The following is a 25378-nucleotide window of genomic DNA, read 5'->3' as shown; positions in this document are numbered from 1 at the left end:
AAACCTCCAGTGGTTACCTATCAACCTCCGCATGAAACAAAAACTCCTCACTCTTAGCTTCAGTGCTCTCCATCACCTTGCCCCCTCCTACCTCACCTTCCTCCTCTCTTTCTATTGCCCACCCCCTACACTCCGCTTCTGCCGCTCACCTCCTCACTGTCCCCCTTTCACGCCTGTCCCACCGTCGACCCCTGGCCCATGTCCTACCGCTGTCCTGGAATGTGCTCTCTCATCACATCCCCCAAACTAACTCTCTTCCCCTCTTCAAAGCCCTACTGAGAGCTCACCTTCTCCAGGAGGCCTTCCCAGACTGAGCCCCCCTGTTCTCTCTATTCCCCCTCCCCCAACTACCCCTCGCCCTCTGCTCTTCCCCCTTCCCTTCCTCTCAGCACTGTTCTCATTTGTATATATTATTTATTACTGTATTTATTTTGTTGATAAGGTGTATATCTCCTTGATTCTATTTATCTTGATGATGTTGTTTTGTTTTTGTTTTGTTCTGTTTTGCTTTGCTGTCTGTCTCCCCCGTTTAGACTGTGAGCCCGTCATTGGGCAGGGATTGTCGCTATCTGTTGCCAAATTGTACATTCCAATCACTTAGTACAGTGCTCTGCACATAGTAAGCGCTCAATAAATACTATTGAATGAATGAATGAACCAGGCACTGTTCATATCCCCACAAAATCCATGAAGCCGTCTCACTGCCTCCAGCCTCTCCCCTCACCATCCATTCGACACACATTTCCTTTCTTCTGCAAAACCTTCAGTAGTTACCCATTTCTCTCCATATCAAGTAGAAACTCCTGATCATTGCATCAGCACTCTTCCTCTTACTTATTCAATGTCTTCTCTCATTATATGCCAGCTCTCTCTTCATCTCTCCCAAAGCTGACCTCATTATGCCCCATTCCCTGCTTTCCCACCTTTGACCCCTTCCTCTTGTGTTTCCTTCTTCTTGGAACACTTACCTCTTTTGAATCCACCCAACCATAGTTTCCCCATCATCAAAGCCCTTCTGAAATTTGCTCTCCCACATGAGACCTTTCTTGATTCATTTTTCTTCATCCCAGGCCTGATCCTTCCAACATGCATCCTCTTAAAATGCACCTCAGCACCTTGCATCACCCGTCCACTTAGGCACTTGTCAACCATCCACAGTACATTTACACACTCCACCATTTAAGAACTTACCTGTTCACATAACCATCTTTCCAGCCTCTTCTTCCTCATAACTGTAAATGATTTTGTATTTATAAGCTCTTGAAGGTGGGGGTCACATTTTCTGTGTCCTTTATGCTTTCCCAACCACATTTAAAATCCTCTGCATTAATTTCAGGAAGATTGACTCCGTTTCCTTTACTCTGTTTTCAGGACTGTCACTACAAGCAAAGCAACATGCAGAAAGAGCCAAGAAAATCCTCTTCACAGACTTAGTTATGCCTTCTCCTGAAGAAAATGTGGACATTCTCAAGTGCTTGGTTAACCTTTTCCATGTTCTGGGAAGAGCACTAATTTCACTTCAGAAGTATCCTTTTCTTTGACTTCTTTGTAAGCTCTAATCATAATTTATTTCCAGAATAGTGGTAGCCAAGTGAGTAGTTGAGAACTGAGGTATTACAAGTAGCGTGATATGAAGTCCAGAATGCTGGGAATGAGGGTGTCAGGAGAATGCAATGAATGAGATGGTATCCTGAACATGACTCAGATTGAAAGACGCCGAGCAAAATTTAACAAAAGCCGAGGGACTTTCTGCAGAACTGTTGCATTGTAAAAGTGTCCTGCAAGAGGAAGGGATGGAAATTCAAGCTAGAATCAAGTTGTCATTTGCACAGTAAGTCTACGATGTGGTTATATTCTTTCTGATGCATAATGCCCCTTAGCTTACAGCCATCCCTATGGTGGGCACCTTCTCTGTGATCATGGGTGAAAGCAAAAAAAAAAATTCCTTTTACTGGGAAAGCAAGTGGGTGTTGGGAAGTGTCGGGGGAGAGGGTGTGAGGACTTTAAAACTGTGGCAGTGAGTAACTGGGTGGACGTTACCTGCTGAGAGGATGGGGGAGGGTAGAGGGAGCTGCTCTAGTTCAAATTGCAACCCGGTGAGAATGACCAGAACCTGACAAATTCCGTGGCCCAGCCAAAAAAACATACAGACCAGTGGGAGTGAGGGCCGGCTTTTATTCATTCATTCAATCGCATTTATTGAGTGCTTATTGTGTGGAGAATACTGTACTAAGCACTTTGGAAAGTACTGTATAACAATGAACAGTGACATTCCGTGCCCATAACGAGCCTACAGTCTAGAGACAACGAACTTTCTGTCCGATCCTTTTCGGATTGGGCTTACTTTCCCCTTCCTCCACCCTGGAGTGGACCCCTTGATCCTACTCTGCCACCGGAACCATGCTGAGCTCTCCAGGTGGGCCAGGGCCAGGGCCAAAAGGGACCAAGTTCACTCCTATGCACCAGTGAGGAACAGCCCTGCCCCCACATCTCTGAGGAGCCTCCCATTCAGACCCCTGATCCAATATACCTGCATCTCCCTGAGCCTGCCTTTTTTATGCTATCTGTTAAACACTTGCTATGTGCCAGGCCCTGTACTAAGCGCTGGAGTAGATACAAGCTAATCAGGTTGGATGCAGTCCTTGTCCCACAAAGGGATCACAATTTTAAAACCCCATTTCACAGATGAGTAACTGAGGTGCTGAGAAGTGAAGTGACTTGTCCAAGGTCACACAGCACTCATGTGGCAGAGCTGGGAATAGAACCCTGGTCCTTCTGACTGCCAGACCTGTGCTCTCTCCACTAGGCCATGCTGCTTCAATGATCTGCAGCTGAAGGAGGCTCAGCACTGGAGAAATAAAAAAAATCCACTCTGAAATAATTCATACAGGAACACCTCAGGCAGTTATTTTTTTACTGGTGGGCCGTTCTGGGAGTTCTGGCTTACTTTCAGTTCTCTCCATAATGAATCCCCACTAAGCTTTTTAAACAGTGTACACCAGTTCTCCTGTCATCCCAGAGTTGCTTTATGCAGAATCCTGCAGTAGGAAAACTGCAACCTAATACTCACCTTGTCCAACACCTTGTTCATGTGTCCCACTCTTTCTTTCTGCTCCCCTGTTGGCTAGATCTAGTCCAGCTCACATTATGGGGTGATTGTTTCCAGATTCTGTCATCGCATTCTAGTCAAGACGTGGTATGTAAACATGCATTCTGGGAGAATTGAGTGTGCCTGTAGTGTAACGCCAACATCATCATACACACAACACACACATATATGCTAGAAGCAGTATGGTCTAGAGGAAAGAGCATGGGCTTGGGAGTCAGAGGACATGGGTTCTAATCCCAACTCTGCCAATTGCTTGCTATGTGACATTGAGTAAGTCACCTAACTTCTCTGTGCCTCAGTTCCCTCAACTGAAAAATGGGGATTCAATATCTGTTCTTCTTCCTACTTTGACTGTGATTCCCAAGTAAGACAGGGACTGGGTCCTACCTGATTGACCTGCATCTACCCCAGCACTTAGAACCAGGGTTTGACATATAGTAAGTGCTTAATAATGCCACACAAAAAGTTACATTTTCAGTTGTTCAGATTTACCTTCATGAGTGCTACAGGATCTTTAAAGATACTTCTGTCTTTCTTGTTTTTTTGTATTCTCCTTCCATCCTCAAAGGATAGGGTGGGAGAATGGTGAGCAGTATGGCCTATTGGATAGAGCTCGGGTTGGGAGTCAGAAGGACCTGGGTTCTAATCCCAGCTCCTCCACCTGTCTGCTTTGTGACCTTGGGCAAGTCACTTCACATCTCTAGGTCTCAGCTACCTCATCTCTACAGTGGGGATTAAGACTGTGAGCTCCACGTGGGACAGGGACTGTGTCCAACCCAATTAGCTTGTATCTACCCCAGCGCTTAATATAGTGCCTGGCATATAGTAAGTGCTTAACAAATACCAGAAAAAAAAGAGAATGACTGTGAACATAGATTGTAATCCACATCCTCAGCAATGAAGCAATACATGCATCTGTAGGGTCAATCCCAGAGTCAACTACTGAATACAACTCCTGTGCCCTTCACCATCACAATTAATTTAGAAACTAGTTCTCTCCCTGAATTGAGTTCATGATGACCCTTCTGAGATCGGTTTCAGAGTTTCATTTGCCATCAAAAATTACCCCATACTCGAACCAAAGTGTGGAATCGGTCCAATCATATCTACTTATCCCAAATTTGAGATCAATAAAAAACTTTGGCAATAATTTCTCCCCTTTCAGCTTCGTATACTGTGGTTTAAGGGGCAAGCACTGGATTTTGAATTGTGCCAGTAGAATATAAATGGACACTGTATTGTATCTTTAGGAAGATGAGTAATCCCATTTGGGGATTAATTCAGTTACATCTGTATTTAGAAACTACACAGTGAATCATCTCCTACTATTTTTATGTCCTCACCAACAATCCCGAAATCTGACAGCAGATGGGGCTGTAATGCCTCTCATCCAGTAAACTTGATTTTTTTATGTAATTTTCTAGAGAGTTCCTTAATTGTGGAGCTCCTGAATTTCCCTTGTGATTACATACAGTGGGATTTTTCTCACCAGAGCACATGAACAGCAGTTTTCCACGTCCCTTCTAGTCCCTGTTTTTCCATTTCTATCTCCCATTCTCTCATTTGGCTTCTTCCATTCCACGTGACCCCAGTGGGCAGCCATTCTATTACTTATTTCTTTTTGTCTGTATGCCTTTGATATTTGGCAACAAACATTATTGGGGTTGGAGAGGGGGGAAACGTAGGCAGAAAGTTATCCAGTGTTAATGACTACCTTCTGGTGTGATATGCTTACTGTGGGCTTACTATGTCCCAAGCTCTGGGGTAAATAATCAGCTGGGTGGGACACAGTATGTTATACTGTTATATAGAAGAAGCAGCGTGGCTCAGTGGAAAGAGCACGGGCTTGGGAGACAGAGGTCATGGGTTCAAATCCTGTTCCTCTGCTTGCCAGCTGTGTGACTTTGGGCAAGTCACTTAACTTCTCTGCACCTCAGTTACCTCATCTGTAAAATGGGGATTAAGACTCTGAGCCAACGTGGAACAACCTGATCACCTTGTATACTCCCGAGCAATTAGAACAGTGCTTTGCAAATAGTAAGCGCTTAACAAATGCCATTATTATTATTATTATTATTATACTGTTAGATGGCACTCTCTCAAGAGATTACGACAGTGCCCTGCACACAGTAAGCACTCAATAGGTACAAGGTAATCAGATCAAGTAAAGTCTCTGACCCAGATGGGGTTTACAATCTAAACAGGAGAGGAAAACAGGTATCAATGATAATAATGATAATAATAGTAATGTGTGGAATTTTCTAAGTGCTTACAATATACCAAGCATTACACTAAATGCTGTGGTAGATCAGCCTAGACACGATCCATTTTCTTTTATCTGCATTTAATTTACAGATGGGAAAAGTGAGGCATAGTATAGTCAAGTGATTTATCCAAGATCACACAGCAGGCAAATGCGGGGAGCTGGGGCTAGAACCCAAGACTCCTGCATTAGGCCATATTGCCTCTGCCACAGATTCTCTCTGCTTTTCCTTTCTGTTCGTTTTGGTTGACCATGATTTTTTAAGTTTATGAAATTGAATAAATGCTAAGAAAAGTGAAATTAAACCAATCCTAAATTTACTGCAAAATTTTTCTGCTCCTTGTACCAAGTTTTCTGTAGAGATCTACAGAATTTTCAGGGTAGGGGCAGGATCACTATCAACCACTAATGCTGCCATAGGCAATACAGTTTAGACAAATAAACATTTTCTTGCTCTTTTCTAAGAATATTAAACTTCAAATACTTTCAGTGGATACATTTTCTACATGTTAAAATCATTTTTCTCCCATTCAGAATCATAATGGAACCATTTCCTGTCTTTTTAGTCATCCAAGTGGCAATCATGTTTTATAGCACCACATTTGTGTCCTATATTTCAGTTTAGTATTTAAAGGCTGTAATAGATATCAATCTGAAATAGATATTAATCTATTTTTATTTGACTTCAGGATGATTTATTTCTTCAGCTCTCTGCTGTCCTGAAGTTCTTCCAGGACAGAAATCTGATAAATCTTTGCTCCAATACGGTTTGGTGTTTTTTTGGCGGGGGGGTGGGGGTGTTGTTTTTTTTTAGTGTGTCTCTGGCTAGCTCTAAATTGTGTTTTAGGGGTTCACCAAGTTTTGACCCCAGCTGTCAGATAGAGTACAGACTTCCCCAAAATAAGCATGGCTCAGTGGAAAGAAACCGGGCTTGGGAGTCAGAGGTCATGGGTTCGAATCCCAGGTCTGCCACTTGTCAGCTGTGTGACTCTGGGCAAGTCTCTTCACTTCTCTGTGCCTCAGTTACCTCATCTGTAAAATGGGGATTAACTGTGAGCCTCACGTGGGACAACCTGATTACCCTGTATCTCCCCCGGCGCTTAGAACAGTGCTCTGCACATAGTAAGTGCTTAACAAATACCAACATTATTATTACTATTATTAATAAAATAACTCCTCTACACCCTGCTACTCCATTCTTATTTCATGTGGCTTCCAAAAATGTTGGTATGGGACAGTCCTTTTACTCAGGTTCAAAGGAAAGGGGTGTTTTACTTTAGAGGGGCTTAAACATAACCCACATTTGTATAAAATTGTGCAGTATAGGTTTCCTTCACAATGCATGGGCTTTTCCTGTATGCATTCAGACTTGCATATTTTTTGATTCAGGAGGTTCAGAAGAGCTTAGTTCTTCTAGTTTTCCCCAAGGTATTGCCAAACTGCACATATTCATCACTCTGCTGCATTGCTTGAGATCCATGTCCCCTGAACTGTGACTAAATGGCAACTCTGCTGTGGCACTTTGAGGCCAAGACTGTCTTTCTTGAGTTCTCTTAAATCATAGCCAAGTGGACTCTTCACATATAGGGCTGGGCATATAAGGTATCTTAAGTTTTTCAGGATATTTTTATGTCAATAAATACTTTCTCTTAACTTAGGGCTTGCAAAATTTGGATGCTAGAGTGTGCTGCAAAGAATGTCTGTACTTCATCTTGCCTATCAATTAGTTTGTATTTGTCCAATAACTTTCTCAATTATCTAATCATAGTACAACTATGATCTAATTAAACTTGATAAAATCCCTGTAATGTAGGTTGATAGTTCTAAGAAGGAGGAGCTAGGAGAAATCTTGCTATTCTAATTTGAGAAAGAGTACAGCACATTTCATGATCTTATGGGGAACCATATCTCCGTAGGAGCAGAGCTATGGAAAATTCCTCTTCTGGAGCAAATTAGTACAGGCAAACCTAATGTTAGACACTTACTGAGAAAAAAACATGTCTTGGTGGAGAGAGCATGGGCCTGAGAGTCAGAGGATCTGAATTCTAATCCCAGCTCCACCATTTGTCTTCTGTGTGATCCTGGGCAAGTCACTTGAATTCTCTCTGCCTCAGTTACCTCATCTGTTAAATGGGGATTAGGTCTGTGGGACAGGGATTTTGTCCTACCCTATTATCTCTTTCCTACCTCAGGACTTAGTACAATGCCTGGCACATAGTAAGCACTTAAGAAACACCATAAAAATTAGTATTAGCTGATTCATTCTATGAAGAAAGGGTTAACACCCTTCTAGTCACATCCATTATCACCAGTTGTCCTTCCAAACCTACCCAGGGAACCTAAAAGTCAGCACATCACAGATATCTGATTAAGAGAGAGAAAACCTTTTTAAATTTTTTTTAAATCTCCTCAACATTGTTCCCATCATCCTACTGCTCTCCTGAAAGTCCTGAACGTCCAGTCCAGGAAAAGGTTTGCTGTAAAGTCCCCAGGACATCTTAACAGTTGATGTTAATTAGGCAGAGTTCTTGGATAAATCAGAAGGCACAAATGCAAAAATTTCATCTATACCATTTGAATCCAACATTTTTGAGTCTTGGTGTGTTGAATGGTGACAGAAATACTAGACTCACAACCTCCTAATTTTAGCCAACGAGCATGAAATATATCATTAAGTTGTGAATAGTATAAACTTTTTTTCAGCCTGCCATTAGAGGCTAGTGGACTTACTTAATGATGGGGTGAGAGGTATAAATCAACTAAATAGATTCATTGCCCAATGCTTTTAAATGCTACTCTCTCTATAAGTATGTAAGCTCGTTGTGGGCAGGGAATGTGTATGTTACATTGTTTGTTGTATTTTCTCAAGTTCTTAGTACAGTGCTCTGTGCACTGTAAGCTCTCGATATAATTTATTGATTGATTAAAACCTAGAAAGGGCTTTTATGTCATTGGTTCTTGTTAAGTTTCTGCTAAGAATCAATGCCTTGTCATGGCAGGAGTTTTTGTGTCTGCTGATGAAGCTTAGAGCTATGCTATATAGGGCTACCCATTATGGAAATGTCTAAGTGAAGCATCAAACAAATTAGTTTCACCTGTGCTGGGCAGCAGCAGCATGCGAAAGAGTCAGAGGCGGATGATCAAGTAATCAAAAGCATGGAAGAAGAGAATGGTAAACCACCTCTGTATCATCTTCACTAAGAAACTCTATGGTTACACATACCAGAACGACTTTGTGACAGAAAATGGGATGTTTTGAAGAGGCTGTGTCCATGGAGTTGCTATGGGTTGGAAACAACTCGATGACATTTGAAGAAGACTTGTTAAGTGCTTACTCTGTGCCAAGCACTTTACTAAAAGCTGGGGTAGATACAAGATAGGTTGGACATGGTTCCTGTACTATATGGGGCTCACAGCCTAAATAGAAGGGAGTAGGATTAAATCACCAATTTAAAAATAAAGTAACTAAAGCACAGAAAGTTTAAGTGACTTGCCCATGGTCTCACAGCAGACAAGTGGCAAAGCTGGGATTAGAAGATTCCTAGGCCCAAGCACTTTCCACTGGTCCATGCTGCTTCCCAATCTAGTCCATTTCATTTTCATTCTTAATACTGTTTTGTCTTACTGTTCACTTTGTTTATATAATTCTGGCAGCGACAGCAAGATGGTGTTGGTTGCATAAGCCTGAATGTTTCACTTGCCCTTTCTAGCAAGCAACTTTAATTCCAGGACCTAGTTACAACGTGACAGCAGTGACTTGCAAAGGGCAGGTGGTAGTCAACTTTTCATTCTTCTTTGTGTATAAATGGTGAAACTGCAGTTACATTTCTGTGGCTTTTTTATTTGTGTGGTGCTACATAAACTATATTTTAGGCCAAGAAATGAAAGTACTTGTTTTTATTTACCTACTTAACAGGAATGACCTAAAATTTAAATGACAAAATATCTAAAAGCATTTCAGAAATATAAAGCTTTTGAAATTGAAAAAGATGAACTGGGAAACTATTTGGGATGTAAATAATAGTGTAATTATGTAGGATCAATAACAGACCCTGTTGTCCTACAGCACGAGGGTTGCATTCTTGTAAAACCCTGTGTTAAGGGCAACCTGCATTTTAGGTGTTACCCACATACGAGCCTGCACACCTATACAAATACGCCTGACTGTTTTTTCTGAGACCATGCTGTGCTGTATCCAAAGTGGGCTCATTTTAGGAGAGGAGAATTCCCTAATTCCCTTACAGTGTTTTAGTCAAAACCAAAAGTGAAAACATGCATTATGACAGAACTGAGTGTGATACCATCCCCTCTAGATGGTAAACTCATTGTGGGCAGAGACCAGGACTACCAACTCTGTTACCCTGTACTCTCCCAAGTACTTAGTTCAGTGCTCTGCACACAGTAATTGCTCAATAAATATGATTGGCTATTTTTCAAATATTCTAATTTAGTCATTACTACACTCAATTTGTACCTAGTGCCTAACTTAACTATTTTGAGGTTAAACTAAAGCGAAAATCTTTATTTTGCATTTAGTAGTAGGCTCCATTATTATGTTGATTTTATTCTGCTGAGACCCAGAGACTTTAAAATAGCAGGAAAAAGGAATTGATCAATCAGTGGTATTTACTGAGTGCTTACTGTGTGCAGACCACGGTACTAAGTGCTTGGAGAGTACAATATAACAGTTGGTAGGCACATTCCTTCCCCATGATGAGCTTAAAGTCTAGAAATTAGAAACAAAATGCAGATTTCCTAAGATGGAGTGTTTATTTCTCCATCTCTTTTGGAAGAATAAAACTCTCTTTCCATCTCTGTTTCATCATGTTGAAGTAAATGCCATATCAGAGAAAACTAAGCTGCCAAACCTAAGTAACATCTGATAATGAAAGGCATGATTCCTTAGTGGTGTATATTTTTAGGTTATGTTCTTTGCTAATGTACCAAATTGCTGGTGTAGCAAGGTATTACAAGAGGAAATATTTGTTTCACCTAAGTACAATTCTTCCACATTATCATATTTTGGCTTTTGTAAAAGTTTCATATTGCACTATCCCTTTAAAAAGTAGCCTAGTTTCTTGACCTCGGAGAAACAATCTAATAAGGGAGATGGGCAAAAATTAAAAAAAAAATAGTGGAAGTGGAAGAAAGATCAAGAGCATAACAGGAAGTAGTCAAATGAATAAGTTTATATACATGTTTATTATTGCTGAACATGGGTAAAAATACATAAGTGTTTAGGGTGTTGATTGGGTTGACACTACTTAGAGTGTAACAGATTAATCCGGGAAGGCATCCTGGAGGAGATGACAGTTTTTGGGTGTGTTTTTTTTTAAGGATGACTGTGAAGGTAGGAAGAGCTGTGGTCTGGCAGATTTGAAGAGGTAGGGGGAACAGGCAGAAGAGTCCTTGCTGTCCTCCCTGCCTCCTTTCTGACCTCCCTGCCCACTGTCTCTCCCCTCTCTCATCCATGCTCCATTCTGCTGCATGGATCATTTTTCTAAAAACTGCTCAATCCATGTCTCCTTTCTCCTCAGAAACCTCCAATCTTTCCCCATCCAACTCTCCATCAATCAATCATATTTAGTGAGTACTTATTGTGTGAAGAGCACTGTACCAAGCACTGTACCAATCCAGTAGAGTTGGTAGATGCATTCCCTGCCCACAGTGAGCTTACAGTTTAGCAGAAATTCCACATTATCAGATTTATAGCACTCAGTCAGCTCCCCATCCTCCTATCCTACCTCACTGTTCTTCTGCAATAACCCATCCTCTAACACCAATCTTCTCAATGTACCTTGATTTCATCTTTCTTGCTGCCGATCCCTTGCCCATGTCTTCCCTTTGAACTCTGTCTCCCCGTCCTGTCGAACAGACCACCTCTCTTCCCATCTTTAAAGCCATCCTAATATCCAGTCTGCTCCAAAAGGCCTTCTCCTTCTAACCAATCAGTCCATTGATCATATTTAATGAACGCTTACTGTGAGGAGGGAGTTAAACATCTGGAACAACTGGTGAGGGGAGTGAGCAAGGGAGTCGATAAGGATGGGGAAAAATTGTTGACTAGCAGAGGAGAGAGCTGAGTTAAAACGTGCAAGGATGACTTTGAGGTGGACAAGTTCTGCCTGATAACTGGATTTCCGTCAATGGCACCCATGGCTCATGTACAGGAGCGAAGGAAGTGGACTGTGGAGATGATCCAGGGCAGTGGGTTAGTGGTACGAAATTAAAGAAGGGAGAGGGGAGGGAGGGAGTTGAGTTCAGCAGAGAGGGTGGTGTTGAGGATGTCAATTTCATCATCAAGAGAAGGTAGTTTGGGTATGGAGACTAAATGGGGCATGATGACTGGAGAAAATTGGATGGGGTCAAAAGATCAGAGGTTTCTGTGGGGGAACAGGACAAATTTGTGGGGAGAGGTGTATAGGAGAGGGCGCAGTTGAGGAAGCTGTGGTCAGATAGAGAGATTTCACAGTTGTTGAGGGGAAAGATTTTACAGTGACTAGAGATGATGAGATTGAGTCTGTGTCCAGATTGGTGAGTGGGTGAGGTGGGGTGGATCAGAGGAATTGAGGAGTGATAGAAAGCAGGGAGCAGAAGGGTTGTAAGGAACATCTTTGTGGCTATTGAAGTTCCCAAGGATCAGTGAAAGAGAGAAGAAATGTGAGAAAGGGATCAAAATGGTTCAAAAAGTTGGAGATGGGTCTTGGGAGGCGGTAGATGGTTATAACTGGTAATTGGAGTAGGTGGTAGATGCTATGGGCTTCAAAGGGAGGGGAAGCGAGGGATGGGGGAGGTGGAATGGTGCAAAAGCAGCACTGGGGAGAGGGAAAGAAGCTGACTCCTCCCCATTTCCCATGGAGTCTGGTGGAATGGGTGAAGATAAAGTTCCCTGTAGGAAGAACAGCAGGCGAGACAGTCTCATCTGGGGAGAACCAAGTTTCAGTGATGGTGAGGAGGTGCAATGTGTCATGAACAGGTCAAGGATGAAGGGATGCTTTCCCATAATGGAGCGGGGGTTTCACAGGCTGCACATGGCTGATGCTGTGGGGGGATATCAGGGGAGGGGATGCCATCTTAGTCCTTCCTTCTAGTAGTAGTAATAGTATTTATGAAGTGCCCGTTGTGTGCAGTGCACTATACTAAGTGCTGGGACAGAGTGCACAAGTAGGAATTAAACATGGGCCCTTTCCCTCAGAGGGCTAACAGTCGAAGAGATTCTGGTTGCTTATGAACTCAGGTCTGTTCTCCTTAGACACTGTGATAATCTCCCCTCCCCCAGGCCCTTCTGTAATTTATTTTACCATCTGTCTCCCCGTTTCATCTATTAGCTCCTTGTGGGCAGGGATCCTCTAGGCCTAGTGGGTAGAGCACCAGTCTGGGAGTCAGAAGGTCATGGGTTCTAATCCCAGCTCCGCCACTCGTCTGCTGTGTGACCTTGGGCAACTCACTTCACTTCTCTGTTCCTCAGTTACCTCATCAGTAAAATGGGGATTGAGACTGTGAGCCCCAAGAGGGATAGGGACTATGTCCCACCAATTTGCTCCTGTCTCCCAGCGCTCAGTACATTGTCTGGCAAATAATGAGTACTTAACAAATAGCATAATTATTATTATTGTTACACTTTGGTATTATACTTTCCTGAGCGCTTAGTTCAGTGCTCTGCATATAGGAAACATTCAATAAATACAATTTATTAGAAGACTGATGGGTAGAATCAAGAGTGCAGCACAGTAAGAAGATTAACTTGGGAGGAGCAAAAATCACCATGGTCACCAACAGCTCATAACCAAGTCCATTCTGTGGCCCAAACCATCTTAAAATGTTGACCTTCACACACTTCCTCAGAAACTTCCAATGACTACCAGTTTTCACCTATTGACTCTAAGCTCCTTGAGGGAAGGGATCACATCTACCAACTCTGTTACATTGTACTTTACCAAGTACTTAGTACAATGCTCTGCACAGAGTAAGCGCTCAATAAATACCATTGATTAATTGATCCACATCAAGCAGAAATTCCTTTCCATCGAATTAAAGGCTCTCCACAACTTTCCCTATCTTACTGCAAGCTCTCTTCATCCTTCACTCCTCTCAAGCGTGCCCTCTAATACACATCATCCACATTCAGCCCCTTGTACTTACTATTTCTTCTTCCTAAAACTCCCTCCCACTTTTCATTCAGTGATATTTATTGAGTGCTTATTGTGTCCAGAGCACTGTACTGAGCGCTTGGAAAGTACAATTCGGCAACAGATAGAAACAATCCCTACCCAACAATGGCCTCACAGTCTAGAAGGGGGAGACAGACAACAAAACAAAACAAGTAAATAAGCATCACTACCATCAAAATAGATAAATAAAACCATAGATAATGCACATCATTAATAAAATAAGTAGAGTAATAAATAGGTACAAATATATACAGGTGCTGTGGGGAGGGGAAAGGGGTAGAGGGAGTAGGGGCAATGGGGAGGGGAGGAGGAGTAGAGGGAAAGGCTCAGTCTGTGAAGACCTCTTGGAGGAGGTGAGCGCTCAGTAGAGCTCTCACTTCAAGTTCACCAGACCATAGATCTCTCCATTTTCAAAGATCTCATAAGAGTCCACCTCCTTCAGAAGCCTTCACTAGATAATTTCCACTGCCCCAAATTGTAGCATCCAACAGCTACCTACAACTGGGAAAGTAGTGTAGTGTAGTAGATAGTGGAAGTCAGAAAGTAATGGGTTCTAATTCTGGCTCCACCACTTATCTGATGTGTAGCCTTGGGCAAGTCATCTCACTATTCTGTGCCTCAGCTATCTCATTTGTAAAATGAGGATTAAGACTGTGAGCCCCATGCAGGACAGGGACTGTGTCCAATCTGATTTGCTTGTATCTACCTCAGTGCTTAGTAAAGTGCCTGGCATATAGCAAGCACTTAACAGATACCATTATTATTATTATTACTATTATTATTAATGATAACTGTATTTGCACATTATCCTCAGCATTTACATATCTCCAACCACTTTGCATTCACAATTATGCATCTACTCCCACTCTCAGCACTTCTAGGAATGTGCATCCCCTTCTATTTTGGAGTAGGGATTGAGGTAGTAAGGTAATGTCTCCCATCCCTGAGGACTGAAAGATTACATGGTATAAAAAATGTTATTATTAACTATAAAAGCTCCTGAATTTTCTTCTCAGTCCATGTTTATCCCACTATGCAAAATTTATAAAAGGGAAGTTTTTTTCTATCTACACATTATCTGAGGTGATTTAAAGGGTAGTTTTTAACATATAATTGTTTAATGTATCTTTTAAAAAATTTAGATCCAAGTTTAGAGAAGCAGCATTGCCTAGTGGATAAGCCTGGGCCTGTGAGTCAGAAGGACCTGGGTTCTAATCCTGGCTCTGCCACTTTTCTGTTGTGTGACCATGGACAAGTCACTTCACTGGACCTCAGTTACCTCATCTGTAAAATGAAAATTGAAACTGTGAGCCCCATGTGGGATAGGACTCTGTCCAACCTGATTATCCGTATCTACCCCAGCACTTAAAACAGTACTTGATGCAAAGTAAGTTCTTAACAAATACCATTGTTGTTATTATTATTATTATTAACATTAATATCATTATTATTATTGTTAACAATAATAATAAATTAACAATGTATGTTTATTTGAAATCAGTTTGAATTAATAGAAATGAGAAGCAGCATGGAATAGTGGATAGAGTCAAAGGGAGTCAAAAGGTCATGGGTTCTAATCCTGATGCTGCCACTTGCCTGCTGTGTGACCTTGACCAGGTCACTTCAATTCTCTGTGCCTCAGTTACCTCATCTGTAAAATGGGGGTTAAGACTGTGAGCCACATGTAGGACAGGGACTGTGTCCAACCCAATTTGCTTGTATCTACTTCAGCACTTAGTACAGTGGCTGGCATATAGTAAACACTTAACAAATACCATAATTATTATTATTACTATTATTATTAAATAGCATACTAGAAATCTCTCACACTAAAAAATGTGGTTTAATAGAGTTGCTGAATTGTATTATTGGTGGAATACCATTGCAAAACCTAAAAATTAGATAAAAGCATTAGCATAAAATTTGGGCCAGTGCTTTAAGAACTGTTAAATTCACTTTTTTACCCTCTTCTGCATAAAAAACAGCACTTATGAGTGACTTTTATGTTGTGACTGAGGAAAATAGCAAAGAAATAAAAGCAATTGTCTATGTTTTCAGTAAATTTACAATCCCATATGGAAAACACCTTAATTAAGAATGGGATACTTGAGGGAATAATCAGACTCAGATAATACATGAATGAAGGGGTGATTGTTGGGATGGCATGACTGGACAGGTAATGGATTGATCCAGGAATTTTTCTGGAGGACGTACGTTGTAAGCAGGTTCTGAAAGGAGGGTTTTGTTTGGTCAAGCTGAGAAGGAAACTGAAGGAACTCGAATATTGGAGAATGGAGTGGCTTCTAAATAAGGATGAACTAAAAAGATTTGCACTCTTCACTGTGGAAAGGTGAAGGTGAAGAGAAGACAACTGATATAATTGGAAGTCTACACCTAAAGGGTATGGACAAAATAAACAGAATTGTTGTTCTCCAGAACTGACAACATCAGTACTAAGGGACCACAACTGAAGCTTGAGAGTGATAGGTTCAAGTAAAAAAAAAAAAAAAAAGGAATCACTCTACACAGCTGATCTTAAGCAGAAGGAATTTGTTAACACAGGAATTTGTGAAGGTTGGAAATATCAAAAGATCCAAGAAAACTTATGATAAAATTATTTTGCGAAGCTACATAAAAGGTTACTGAAGAGAAAAGTTAAACTTGCAAATAGGAAAAGTTAGGAATATTTAAAAAGTACATCCTGAATCCTGCAGTTAGATTGTTAAGGAAGTCAAGGATGACCCCAAGTGTCTCTGACACATCTGTCAGAGACTGAATACTGCGGTGGATGGACCAGTGGTTTAGCTCAGTGAAAGATTTCTTAAGTTCTTACAGTCATCATCCACATGACTGAGCCCTTAGTAGACAGGTTATACTAGTCATTTGGTCCCTGACGCCCCTTTCCCACAGGAGCAGAGCAAACCCCATTGTTCTCCTGTTAGTCCACCATGACTGTTGAAAATGAAAAAGAGAGCAAGCACTCCCCAGTTGGTTTGGGGATGAGGTAACTGGGTACTTCTGTACCCAATAAAACTCAAGGTTAATGAGAGACTTTTTACTATCTCATGGCTGGTTTTTTGTCTTTTAGGTTTTTTTCTGGTATTTGTTAAGTACTTCCTATGTATCAAACACTCTTCTAAGCACTGGGGTAGGTTACACATTAATTAGGTAACACAATCTTCGTTCCACATGGGCCTCACAGTCTAAGTTGGAGGGAAAACAGGTATTTAAACCCCATTTTACAGTTGAGGAAACTGAGGCACAGAGAAGTTAAGTGACTTGCCTGAGGTCATGCAGCAAGCGATTGCAGAGCTGGGGTTAGAAACCAGCTCCTCTGACTCCTAGGCACATGCTCTTTCCACTTGGCCATGCTGCTCTTAAATACCTTAATCGTTTAGCTGGTGATCTGTTGCTACAGTGGTTTGATTGATTAAACACATGTATTGAACTATATTTTCAGGAAATAAAAGGTGAACTCTAGTCGAAAACATAAAATATTGTTCTAAACATACTGTTACTGGATATAATATTAGTGTTTAGACTGTGAGCCCATTGTTGGGCAGGGATTGTCTCTATCTGTTGCCTAATTGTATATTGCAAGTGCTTAGTACAGTGCTCTGCACATAGTAAGCGCTCAATAATTACGATTGAATGAATGACTGAATGATAATCATACTTTAAGAATAAAGTAGAAGAAAATAGCACCACGAATAAATGAGTGAAGGTGTTGGTCAGATACCCACAATTGGTTCTTTTTACTTCATTACCCATTGTCCTCAGGAATTCTAAGACCGCATGGAGCATTCATTCTTTAAAGTACATTTTTTTTGTAGTCACCAATGACTTCAAATAGTGTGCTTTTGAGAATGCTTTAAGAAGAGTACTAATCTGTGACAAATGTTAGTCCAGAACTTTTGTTGTTTTATATTTCAAGTGGTGTTAGAAACTTCATTGGATCCAAGTCTACAAGAGAAGAATTTTTGAGTAACAAAACAGTGTATGGGCTTATGGTAATGAATTTAAAGAAAATTTTTTCCAGTTTTATTGTTCATTTAGCGGTTTATTGGCTATGATTTTTCAAATCCCTGTGGAATTTTTCAGATGAGATCATACTCATGTTTAGTATGTTTCATCCTTCTTCTGTGACTTTTAAAGGAAGCCTAGGAACAAAGGAACTATTCATTTAAGGAGTTACTCCCTTGGCAGAATCTGCATTCCTTATGGACACAGGAAAAGAAGAAAATGAATAGTTTTTTCCTTTACTCAACTATTTAGAAAATTGTCTTAATTCCCTTTTTTTAGTGGTATTTGTTAAGTGCTAGTGCTTACTATGTGCCAGGCACTGTACTAAACACTGGTGTAGGAACAAGATAATCAGGTTGGACACCATGACTATTACCCATGGGGGGCTATTGATGCCTGTCTTCTTGTTTTGTTTTGTTTTCTGTCTCCCCCTTCTAGATTGAGCCGTTGTTGGGTAGGGATTGACTCTATCTGTTGCTGAATTGTACCTTCCAAGCGCTTAGTACAGTGCTCTGCAAAGAGTAAGCACTCAATAAATATGAATGAATGAATGGTTCACGGTATTATAAACCTATTTTACAGATGAGGTAACTGAAACACAGAGAAGTTAAGTGACTTACCCAAGGTTACACAACATATAGATGGTGGAGCTAGGATTAGAACCCAGCTCCTCTGACACCCAGGCCCATGGTCTTTCCACTGGCCCACGCTGCTCCTCATAGCCTCTGGTTAGGATTTGTTCATTGTGGGTAGGGAATGTGTCTGTTATATTGTTATATTGTACTCTCCCAAGCACTTAGTATAGTGCTCTACACATAGTAAGTGCTCAATGAATACAACTGATTGACTGACTGAAGCTATTAGAAAGCTAGGTCACAGCAAAGGCAGTGTGTTATAGAAACCCTTCAGACAAATTTGGTTGATAGGTGGTAAGAAAATTGCAGGGAAGGAAAAGGCAAGGAAAACAACAATCAGTCAATCAGTCATTCATATTTATTGAACAATTTACTGTGTGCTGTGCTAAGCTCTTGGGAGAGTACAATATAACAGAGTTGGTAGACATGTTCTATGCCTACAATAGCCCAGAATGCAAAAGGGGCCTTCTGCCTGCCATCTTAGATGTTATCCATCTCCCCTACCAATAGTGGAAGACTTTCAATCCCTTCTGGGAAGAGCTGAGTTTTCATCAGAGATGACTCTGGGTCAAACATTTTTCTGCACTGCTTTGACTGCTACTGGTGGCTAATTTTCCTCCCCTTGATTTCAATCAATCAATCAATGGCCATGATCGAAGGCTTACTGTGTGCAGTGCATTGTTCTAAGTACAATCTAATAGAGTTGGTAGACATGAGCCTTACCCAGAAGGATTGTTAGATTATGAGCCCCACAAAGGACAGAATTGTGTCTTATTCCTAACTGTGTATTCTAGTGCTTCGTACAGTACAACCAGTACAACTTAGTATAACCCAGCCCGCACACTTCACTCCCCTCATGCTGACTTTCTCATTGTATCTCGAGCTCATCAGTCTTGCCTCCAACCTCTCTCCTACGTCCTGTCTCTGGCCTGGAACACCCTCCCTTCTCTTTACTCTCCACTCCTTCAAAGTCTTATTGAAGGCACATTTCCTTCAAGAGGGCTTCCCTGACTAAGCCCTCTTTTCCTTTTCTTCCACTCCCTTCTGTGTCGCCCTGACGTGCACCCTTTATTCATCCCCGTGCCTAGCCCCACAGCACCTATGTACATATCTGCAGTTTATTTACTTATATTAATATCTGTCTCTCCCTCTACATTTTAAGCTCATTGTGTTCAGGGAATGTGCCTGTTATATTGTTATATTGTATTTTACCAAGTATTTAATACAGTGTTTTGCACACAGTAAGCGCCCAATTGATTGACTACAAATTTATGATTAATCAGCATCTTTTTTAAATCTTAGTTTTGAAAAACCGTATCTGTAAGAAGTGACATATTATTTTGGTTTATAGGTTATACCAAATTCAGAAGAAATTTGGAGATGCCCTAACCTACTACCAAGAGGCCCTGAAATACACTGAGAGCAGTAGAGGTGTAAAATGTCGGGAATGTATCCCAATATTTAGGGAGATGGCAGGTGCAGAACAAGCCCAAGGACATCATGACTCAGCCATCGATCACCTTTTAGAGGTAAACAATATTAAAGAATGGTATAATGCTAAGTATGCAAGTTACTAGAAGTTATCTGAAGAGATGCAAATGGGTCCATTTAAGCATATGCAATTGCAACTTGATTGCAGAGCCAAAATGGGGCATATATTTAACTTGCCCTGAGATTAAATGGCACATAGTAGAGGAGGTACCGCTGACTGCTGAAACAGCAAAGAGTCAGGTTCAGGGTACTGTGACAGCAAAAGATTAGTGTCTGAAGAAGGAAGTTAGTTAAAGGTAAAACAAGATGACAGATTTGCTAGAAGAGACAGCAAAAGGGGCAGGAGAAGCACTAACTAATTTTAGTGCTTCCTATCACTCAGTACATAATAATAACAACAGAATTAATCCTCATCATTAAAATGTGGATTAAACCCTACTCCCTCCTACTTGGACTGTAAGCCCCATGTGGAACAGGGCCTGTGTCTGGCCTGATTATCTTGCATCTCCCCCAGTACTTAGTACAGTGCTTGGCACATTATAAGTGCTTAACAAATACCAGAATTATTATTAGCATTACACCAGTTTGGGGACTGTTTTAATGCTCCAGAATGATCAATCCAGATTTATGACATCCTCATTTGATGCTTTAGAATATATGTGGTATTTGTTTAGTTCTTATTATGTGCCAAGCATTGTACTAAGTGCTGGGGTAGATACAAGATAATCAAGTCCCATATGGAGCTCACAATCTTAATAGGAGGGAGAACAAGAATTGAGTCCCCCTTCTGTAGATGAGGGAACTAAGGTTCAGAGAAGTTAAGTGACTTACCCTAAGTCACACAGCAGGTCCATGGCAAAGATGGAATTAGAACCCAGGTCCTCTGATTTCCAGGCCCATGCTCTTTCTACTAGGCCACTCTGTTTCCTAGAATGGAAAATCATTTTTCCCAGCAAATCTTACTCAGACATTATTCATCATACATTTAAATACTCCCATTAACTCTAAACACCCACTCAGTATTACATATCCATTCACTCCACATCCACTAACTCTCATGCAAGTTACTTTTGTCATTTGCTCCTTTGCCTTTCAAACTCAGCAACAGGTTGGTCACGGAATGATCTGAGCATGCTTGAATCCAATTTGGCATGATCAATCAATCAATAAATGGAATATATTGAGTACTTATTGTGTGCAGCACTAAGTGCATTAAGTGCATGGGAAAGTACAACAGAATTAGCAGAATTAGCAGACATGTTCCTTGACCACATCAAGTTACAGTCTAGAGGGGGAGACAAAAATTTGATTTAAATAAATTATGGACTCCTACATAAGTGCTATGGGACTGAGGGTGGGGTGAATAAAGGGTGCAAATCCAAGTCCAGTGTGGTCTGATGGAAAGAACATGGACCTGGGAGTTAGAAGGACCAGGGTTCCAATTCCACTTCTGCCACTTTTCTGCTGTGTGACTTTGGGCACTTCTCTGGGCCTCAGTTACCTCATCAGTAAAATGGGAATTAAGACTGTGGGCCCCATATGGGACATGGGCTTTGTTCAACCTGATTAGCTATATCCACCCAGTGCTTAGTACAGTGCCTGGCACACAGTAAGCACTTAACAGATACTATTAAAAACTACAAGGGCAGCGCACAAGGAAGTGGGAAAAGAGACAAGAAGAGGTTAGTCAGGGAAGACATCTTGGAGGAGATGGGCTTTAATAAAGCTTTGAAGGTGGGGAGAGTGATCGACTGTTGGCTATAAAGAGGCCAGAAGTAGGGCGTGGATGAGGGATTGGCAGTGAGAAGATGAGTAGGTGGGTGTTAGAGGAGCAGAGTGTGCAGACTAGGTCATAGTAAGGACTCAGAGAGGTGAAATAGGAGGAGACAAGGTGATTGAGAGCTTTAAAGTCAATATAAGGCATTTCTGTTTGATGCAGAAGTGGATGGGCAGTGATTGGAGGTTTCTGAGGAGAAGGAAAACATGGTCCAAACATTTTTGTAGAAAAATGATCCAGATGGCAGAATTAAGTATGGACTGGAGGGGAGAGACAGGAGGCAGGGAGGTCAGCAAGAGGTTGATGCAGTAATCTAGACTGAGTAGGATAAATGCTTGGATGGACATGGTAACAGTTAGGATGGAGAGGAAAGGGTGGATTTTGGTGATATTGTAAAGGTTGAACCAACAGGATTTGGTGATAGATTCATTATGTGGGTTGAATAAGAGAGATGAATCAAGGATTATGCCAAGGTTAGGGGTTTGTGAGACTGGGAGAATGATGGTGGTGCTCTCTGCAGTGATGGAAAAGTCGAGGGTTTGTGTGTTTGGGCACAAGATGAGTTGTCTGGGTACAAGGAACTCTCAGCTAACAGTTAAGTCCATTAACTTCTGTTCATTTATTTAATGAGAAAACTCTCTGTGAGCTTGTAATGTTTCACCATCAGGCCTTTTAAAAAGAATCATTGTAACAAAAGTGAAACTGGAAATATATATCAATTCAAACTGGCAATCTCTGCTGTGTGACAGAGAGGTCTCTCAGAGGCCTCCTCACCCACGGACTCTGGTGCTGCCTGATCGCCTAGCAGTCAATTCATAGGTTACAATGAGGCAAGCTAGGCTGAGGTCAACTATTCCTCTTTTTTACATTAGAGGGCCCACCTTCATATGAATAAGGCCTAAATCCTCTCTCTGCCTCCAGATTTTACCTGTACTGGTTGAGGAAGAGAGAGAGATAGAGGTGTGTGTGAGAGAGAGTGATTTGACCTATCCAGCTGAGATTATTCCTTGCATCTATAGCCAAAGCAAGGGGGGAGAGCAGAAAAGTTGGAAGTGTCTTCCTTGTTTCTTTTTTTTTTCTCTTCCACATCTATATTTTTCTACTGGCTTGATTCAGAAAAGAGGAGTTTGGAGAGGATGAGATCACCAAGTCTCTTATTCTCCAGCTAAACAAATACACCCTCATCAAAAGAATCCTTTTCTTGTTTATTTCTTCTTTCTTGCCCTTCTTTTTAATAATAATGTTGGTATTTGTTAAGCGCTTACTATGTGCCGAGCACTGTTCTAAGCGCTGGGGTAGACAGAGGGGAATCAGGTCGTCCCACGTGGGGCTCACAGTCTTCATCCCCATTTTACAGATGAGGGAACTGAGGCACAGAGAAGTTAAGTGACTTGCCCACAGTCACACAGCCGACAAGTGGCAGAGCTGGGATTCGAACTCATGAGCCCTGACTCCAAAGCCCATGCTCTTTCCACTGAGCCACGCTGCTTCTCACAGCCACGCTGCTTCTCACCTTTTAAGCCTATATCCCTTCATTATTCATTGCCTAAAGTTATTCCATGTGTGAATCACCTCACAAGAAAATACGGCAAGCCAGGAACTGGATACCAGAATACTCTGAGCAGCATGTGGGATAGGGACTGTGTCCACTGTCCAACCTGATTAGCTTGAATCTACCCCAGCACCTCGTACAGTGCCTGGCACCTAGTAAGCATTTACAAGTGCCATTAAAAAAATGCTGATAAGGTTTATGTGGGCGTTGGCCTCATGTGAGAACATTATACTAAAGGAGGAAAATGAAGGATTAACATATTTGGGCTGAATATATCCCAAATAGGGGAATGTGGGCTGATATTCTTCTGTGCTGACCACATACCCTGGTGACCCCAGCACACAGTTTACTTAACACTTTGATTTGTGGCCTTACTCAAAAAGGATTTATCAATCCTGCAGACAGTGAATGACAGGAAGAGATGTTTAACAATTGATAAGCCTTAGAGGCCCAGCTGCCCATGTATGCTGGACAGTTAAATGGTATATAAGACCAACTGTGGAAAGCTCTGGGAAATTGAACCTCAGCCTTGGTTCATGCTGAATCTGACACCAAACAACCAGTGTGAGAGAGAAAGTCCATTTGAGAATTTGGGGCTCCCTCAAGACCGAAGGACACTGTTATAAGTATTATTCCTCCTTTATATCTATTTCTTTATGACATATTCTCCTAACTATGTGTATACAGATTGACTGCAGTTATCCTCACGAATCCCTCTTGCTTCCCTGTAGCAGTACTAATATAAAGTTAAAGGCTTGTTTAACTGTATTGCATCTTCATCTCACATATACAGTACTAAAGAATCCAAGTAACCCAGGGTCTTGCGACCCCTATTTCAAGACAGAAACCATCAGTCCACTGTCATCATGAAACTGTTGAATGGACTGTTAGATAATCCTCAGTGAATTCCCAGCATGGGTTTGTGAGTCAGTTGCCCAAACACATTAGATCTGAAACTTGTTATGACAGAATTTGCCATTTTTCTTCTATTCAAATGACAGTCACAATAAAGTAGTTAAATTATTAATGTGTTTTTAGGGTATGATTAATACTTGATTCATTTAAATGCTTTTTCAATACTTACTACATGAACAACGTATCTGTTTCAGTTCATTTTCTAGTTACTAACTAAAAAAATCACTTTCAATTTGATAAGGACAAGTAAACCCATCCCTTTCACCAATTTTAAGAAGCTATTTTATGTCTTATTTTTTCCATGGCAGGAAGCACCTCAACTTATGGCAAAATGAGTATCTAGATACTTTGTAATATATCGATATCAGCAGTATATTGAACACCTTCTAAGGATAGAGGCTTTACTAGGTGTTTGACAACATAAATTAAAAGGTACAATTCCTGTTCTCAATGAGTTTATAGCCTAATTTATAAGTTACAAGGTGACAAGCTGAGGCCCACTACTCGACTGCTAATCATTACACTGTTCCTTCAAGTAACTTGTTACCAATGTTGAAGTGAGGAAATTTGAGCTGAGTGCTCCATTGGTACGATCAATAATAGCATTTGTTGATGTTCTTATTTTCCAGGAAGTAAGTTTGGCAATTGAAGCGACTCCTTGTCCACAATGGTGATTTCCAACCCTCGGACTCAGTAGGCAGTCATAAATGGGGTGCAGTAAGATTAATTGCCAACAAGTGGGCCTCATGGTTAAATGAAAGAAATAGGCTTACCTCGAGGTTGGATGGGCCTCCGGTATGTGGTAGGAGGAAGGCAGCAGCGGGCTACTGGAACAAGGAGGAGCCAGTGCCAGAGCCTGTTTTAGCTTCCCACCTTTATGCACCTGCTGACTTTCACATTCACACCTTATTTTTAAATGGTATTTGTTAAGTGCTTACTATTTGCCAGGCACTGTACTGAGCACTGGCGTAGATACAAGTTAATCAGGTTGGACACGGTCCTTGTCCCACATGGGGTTTACAGTTTTAATCCTAGTTTTACAGATGTGATAACAGGCACAGATAAATTAAGTGACTTGCTCAAGGTCACACAGCAGACAAGTGGCAGATCTGGGATTAGAACTCAGGTCCTTTTGACTTCTGGGCCTGTGCTTTATCCACTAGGCAAGACTGCTTCTCAAAAAAGAAATAAATAAATAAGATATCTGTTAAGTAATTACAGGCACTGTACACTCAATGTCAGGCACTGAACTAAGCACGGGGGTGGATACACTCAAATTGGGGTGAACACAGTCCCTGTCCCCTGTGGGGCTCACAGTCTCAATCCCCATTTTACATTTTACAGATGAGATAATTTAAGCACAGATAAGCAAATGACATGCCCAAGGTCACACAACTGACAAGTGGTGGAGCTGGGATTAGAACCTATGACCTTCTAACTCT

General features: G+C 41.3%; 1 protein-coding gene across 2 annotated transcripts in view; it reads left to right on the top strand.

Moving 5' to 3' along the window:
- TTC23 (tetratricopeptide repeat domain 23) overlaps positions 1-25378 on the top strand; it is a 63480-nt gene that overhangs the window by 6785 nt on the left and 31317 nt on the right. For both annotated transcript variants that reach the window (XM_029065878.2, XM_029065879.2), the window contains exons 4-6: positions 1372-1525; positions 1706-1831; positions 19553-19730. In XM_029065878.2, coding sequence (XP_028921711.1) covers positions 1372-1525; positions 1706-1831; positions 19553-19730 — 458 coding nt within the window. The remainder of the gene's footprint in view (positions 1-1371; positions 1526-1705; positions 1832-19552; positions 19731-25378) is intronic.

Source organism: Ornithorhynchus anatinus, chromosome 5 (genome assembly GCF_004115215.2).
Source record: "Ornithorhynchus anatinus isolate Pmale09 chromosome 5, mOrnAna1.pri.v4, whole genome shotgun sequence".
Lineage (NCBI taxonomy): Eukaryota > Metazoa > Chordata > Mammalia > Monotremata > Ornithorhynchidae > Ornithorhynchus > Ornithorhynchus anatinus.
The sequence above is the reverse complement of the archived record's forward strand: the minus strand, read 5'-3'. Positions and strand labels throughout refer to the sequence as shown.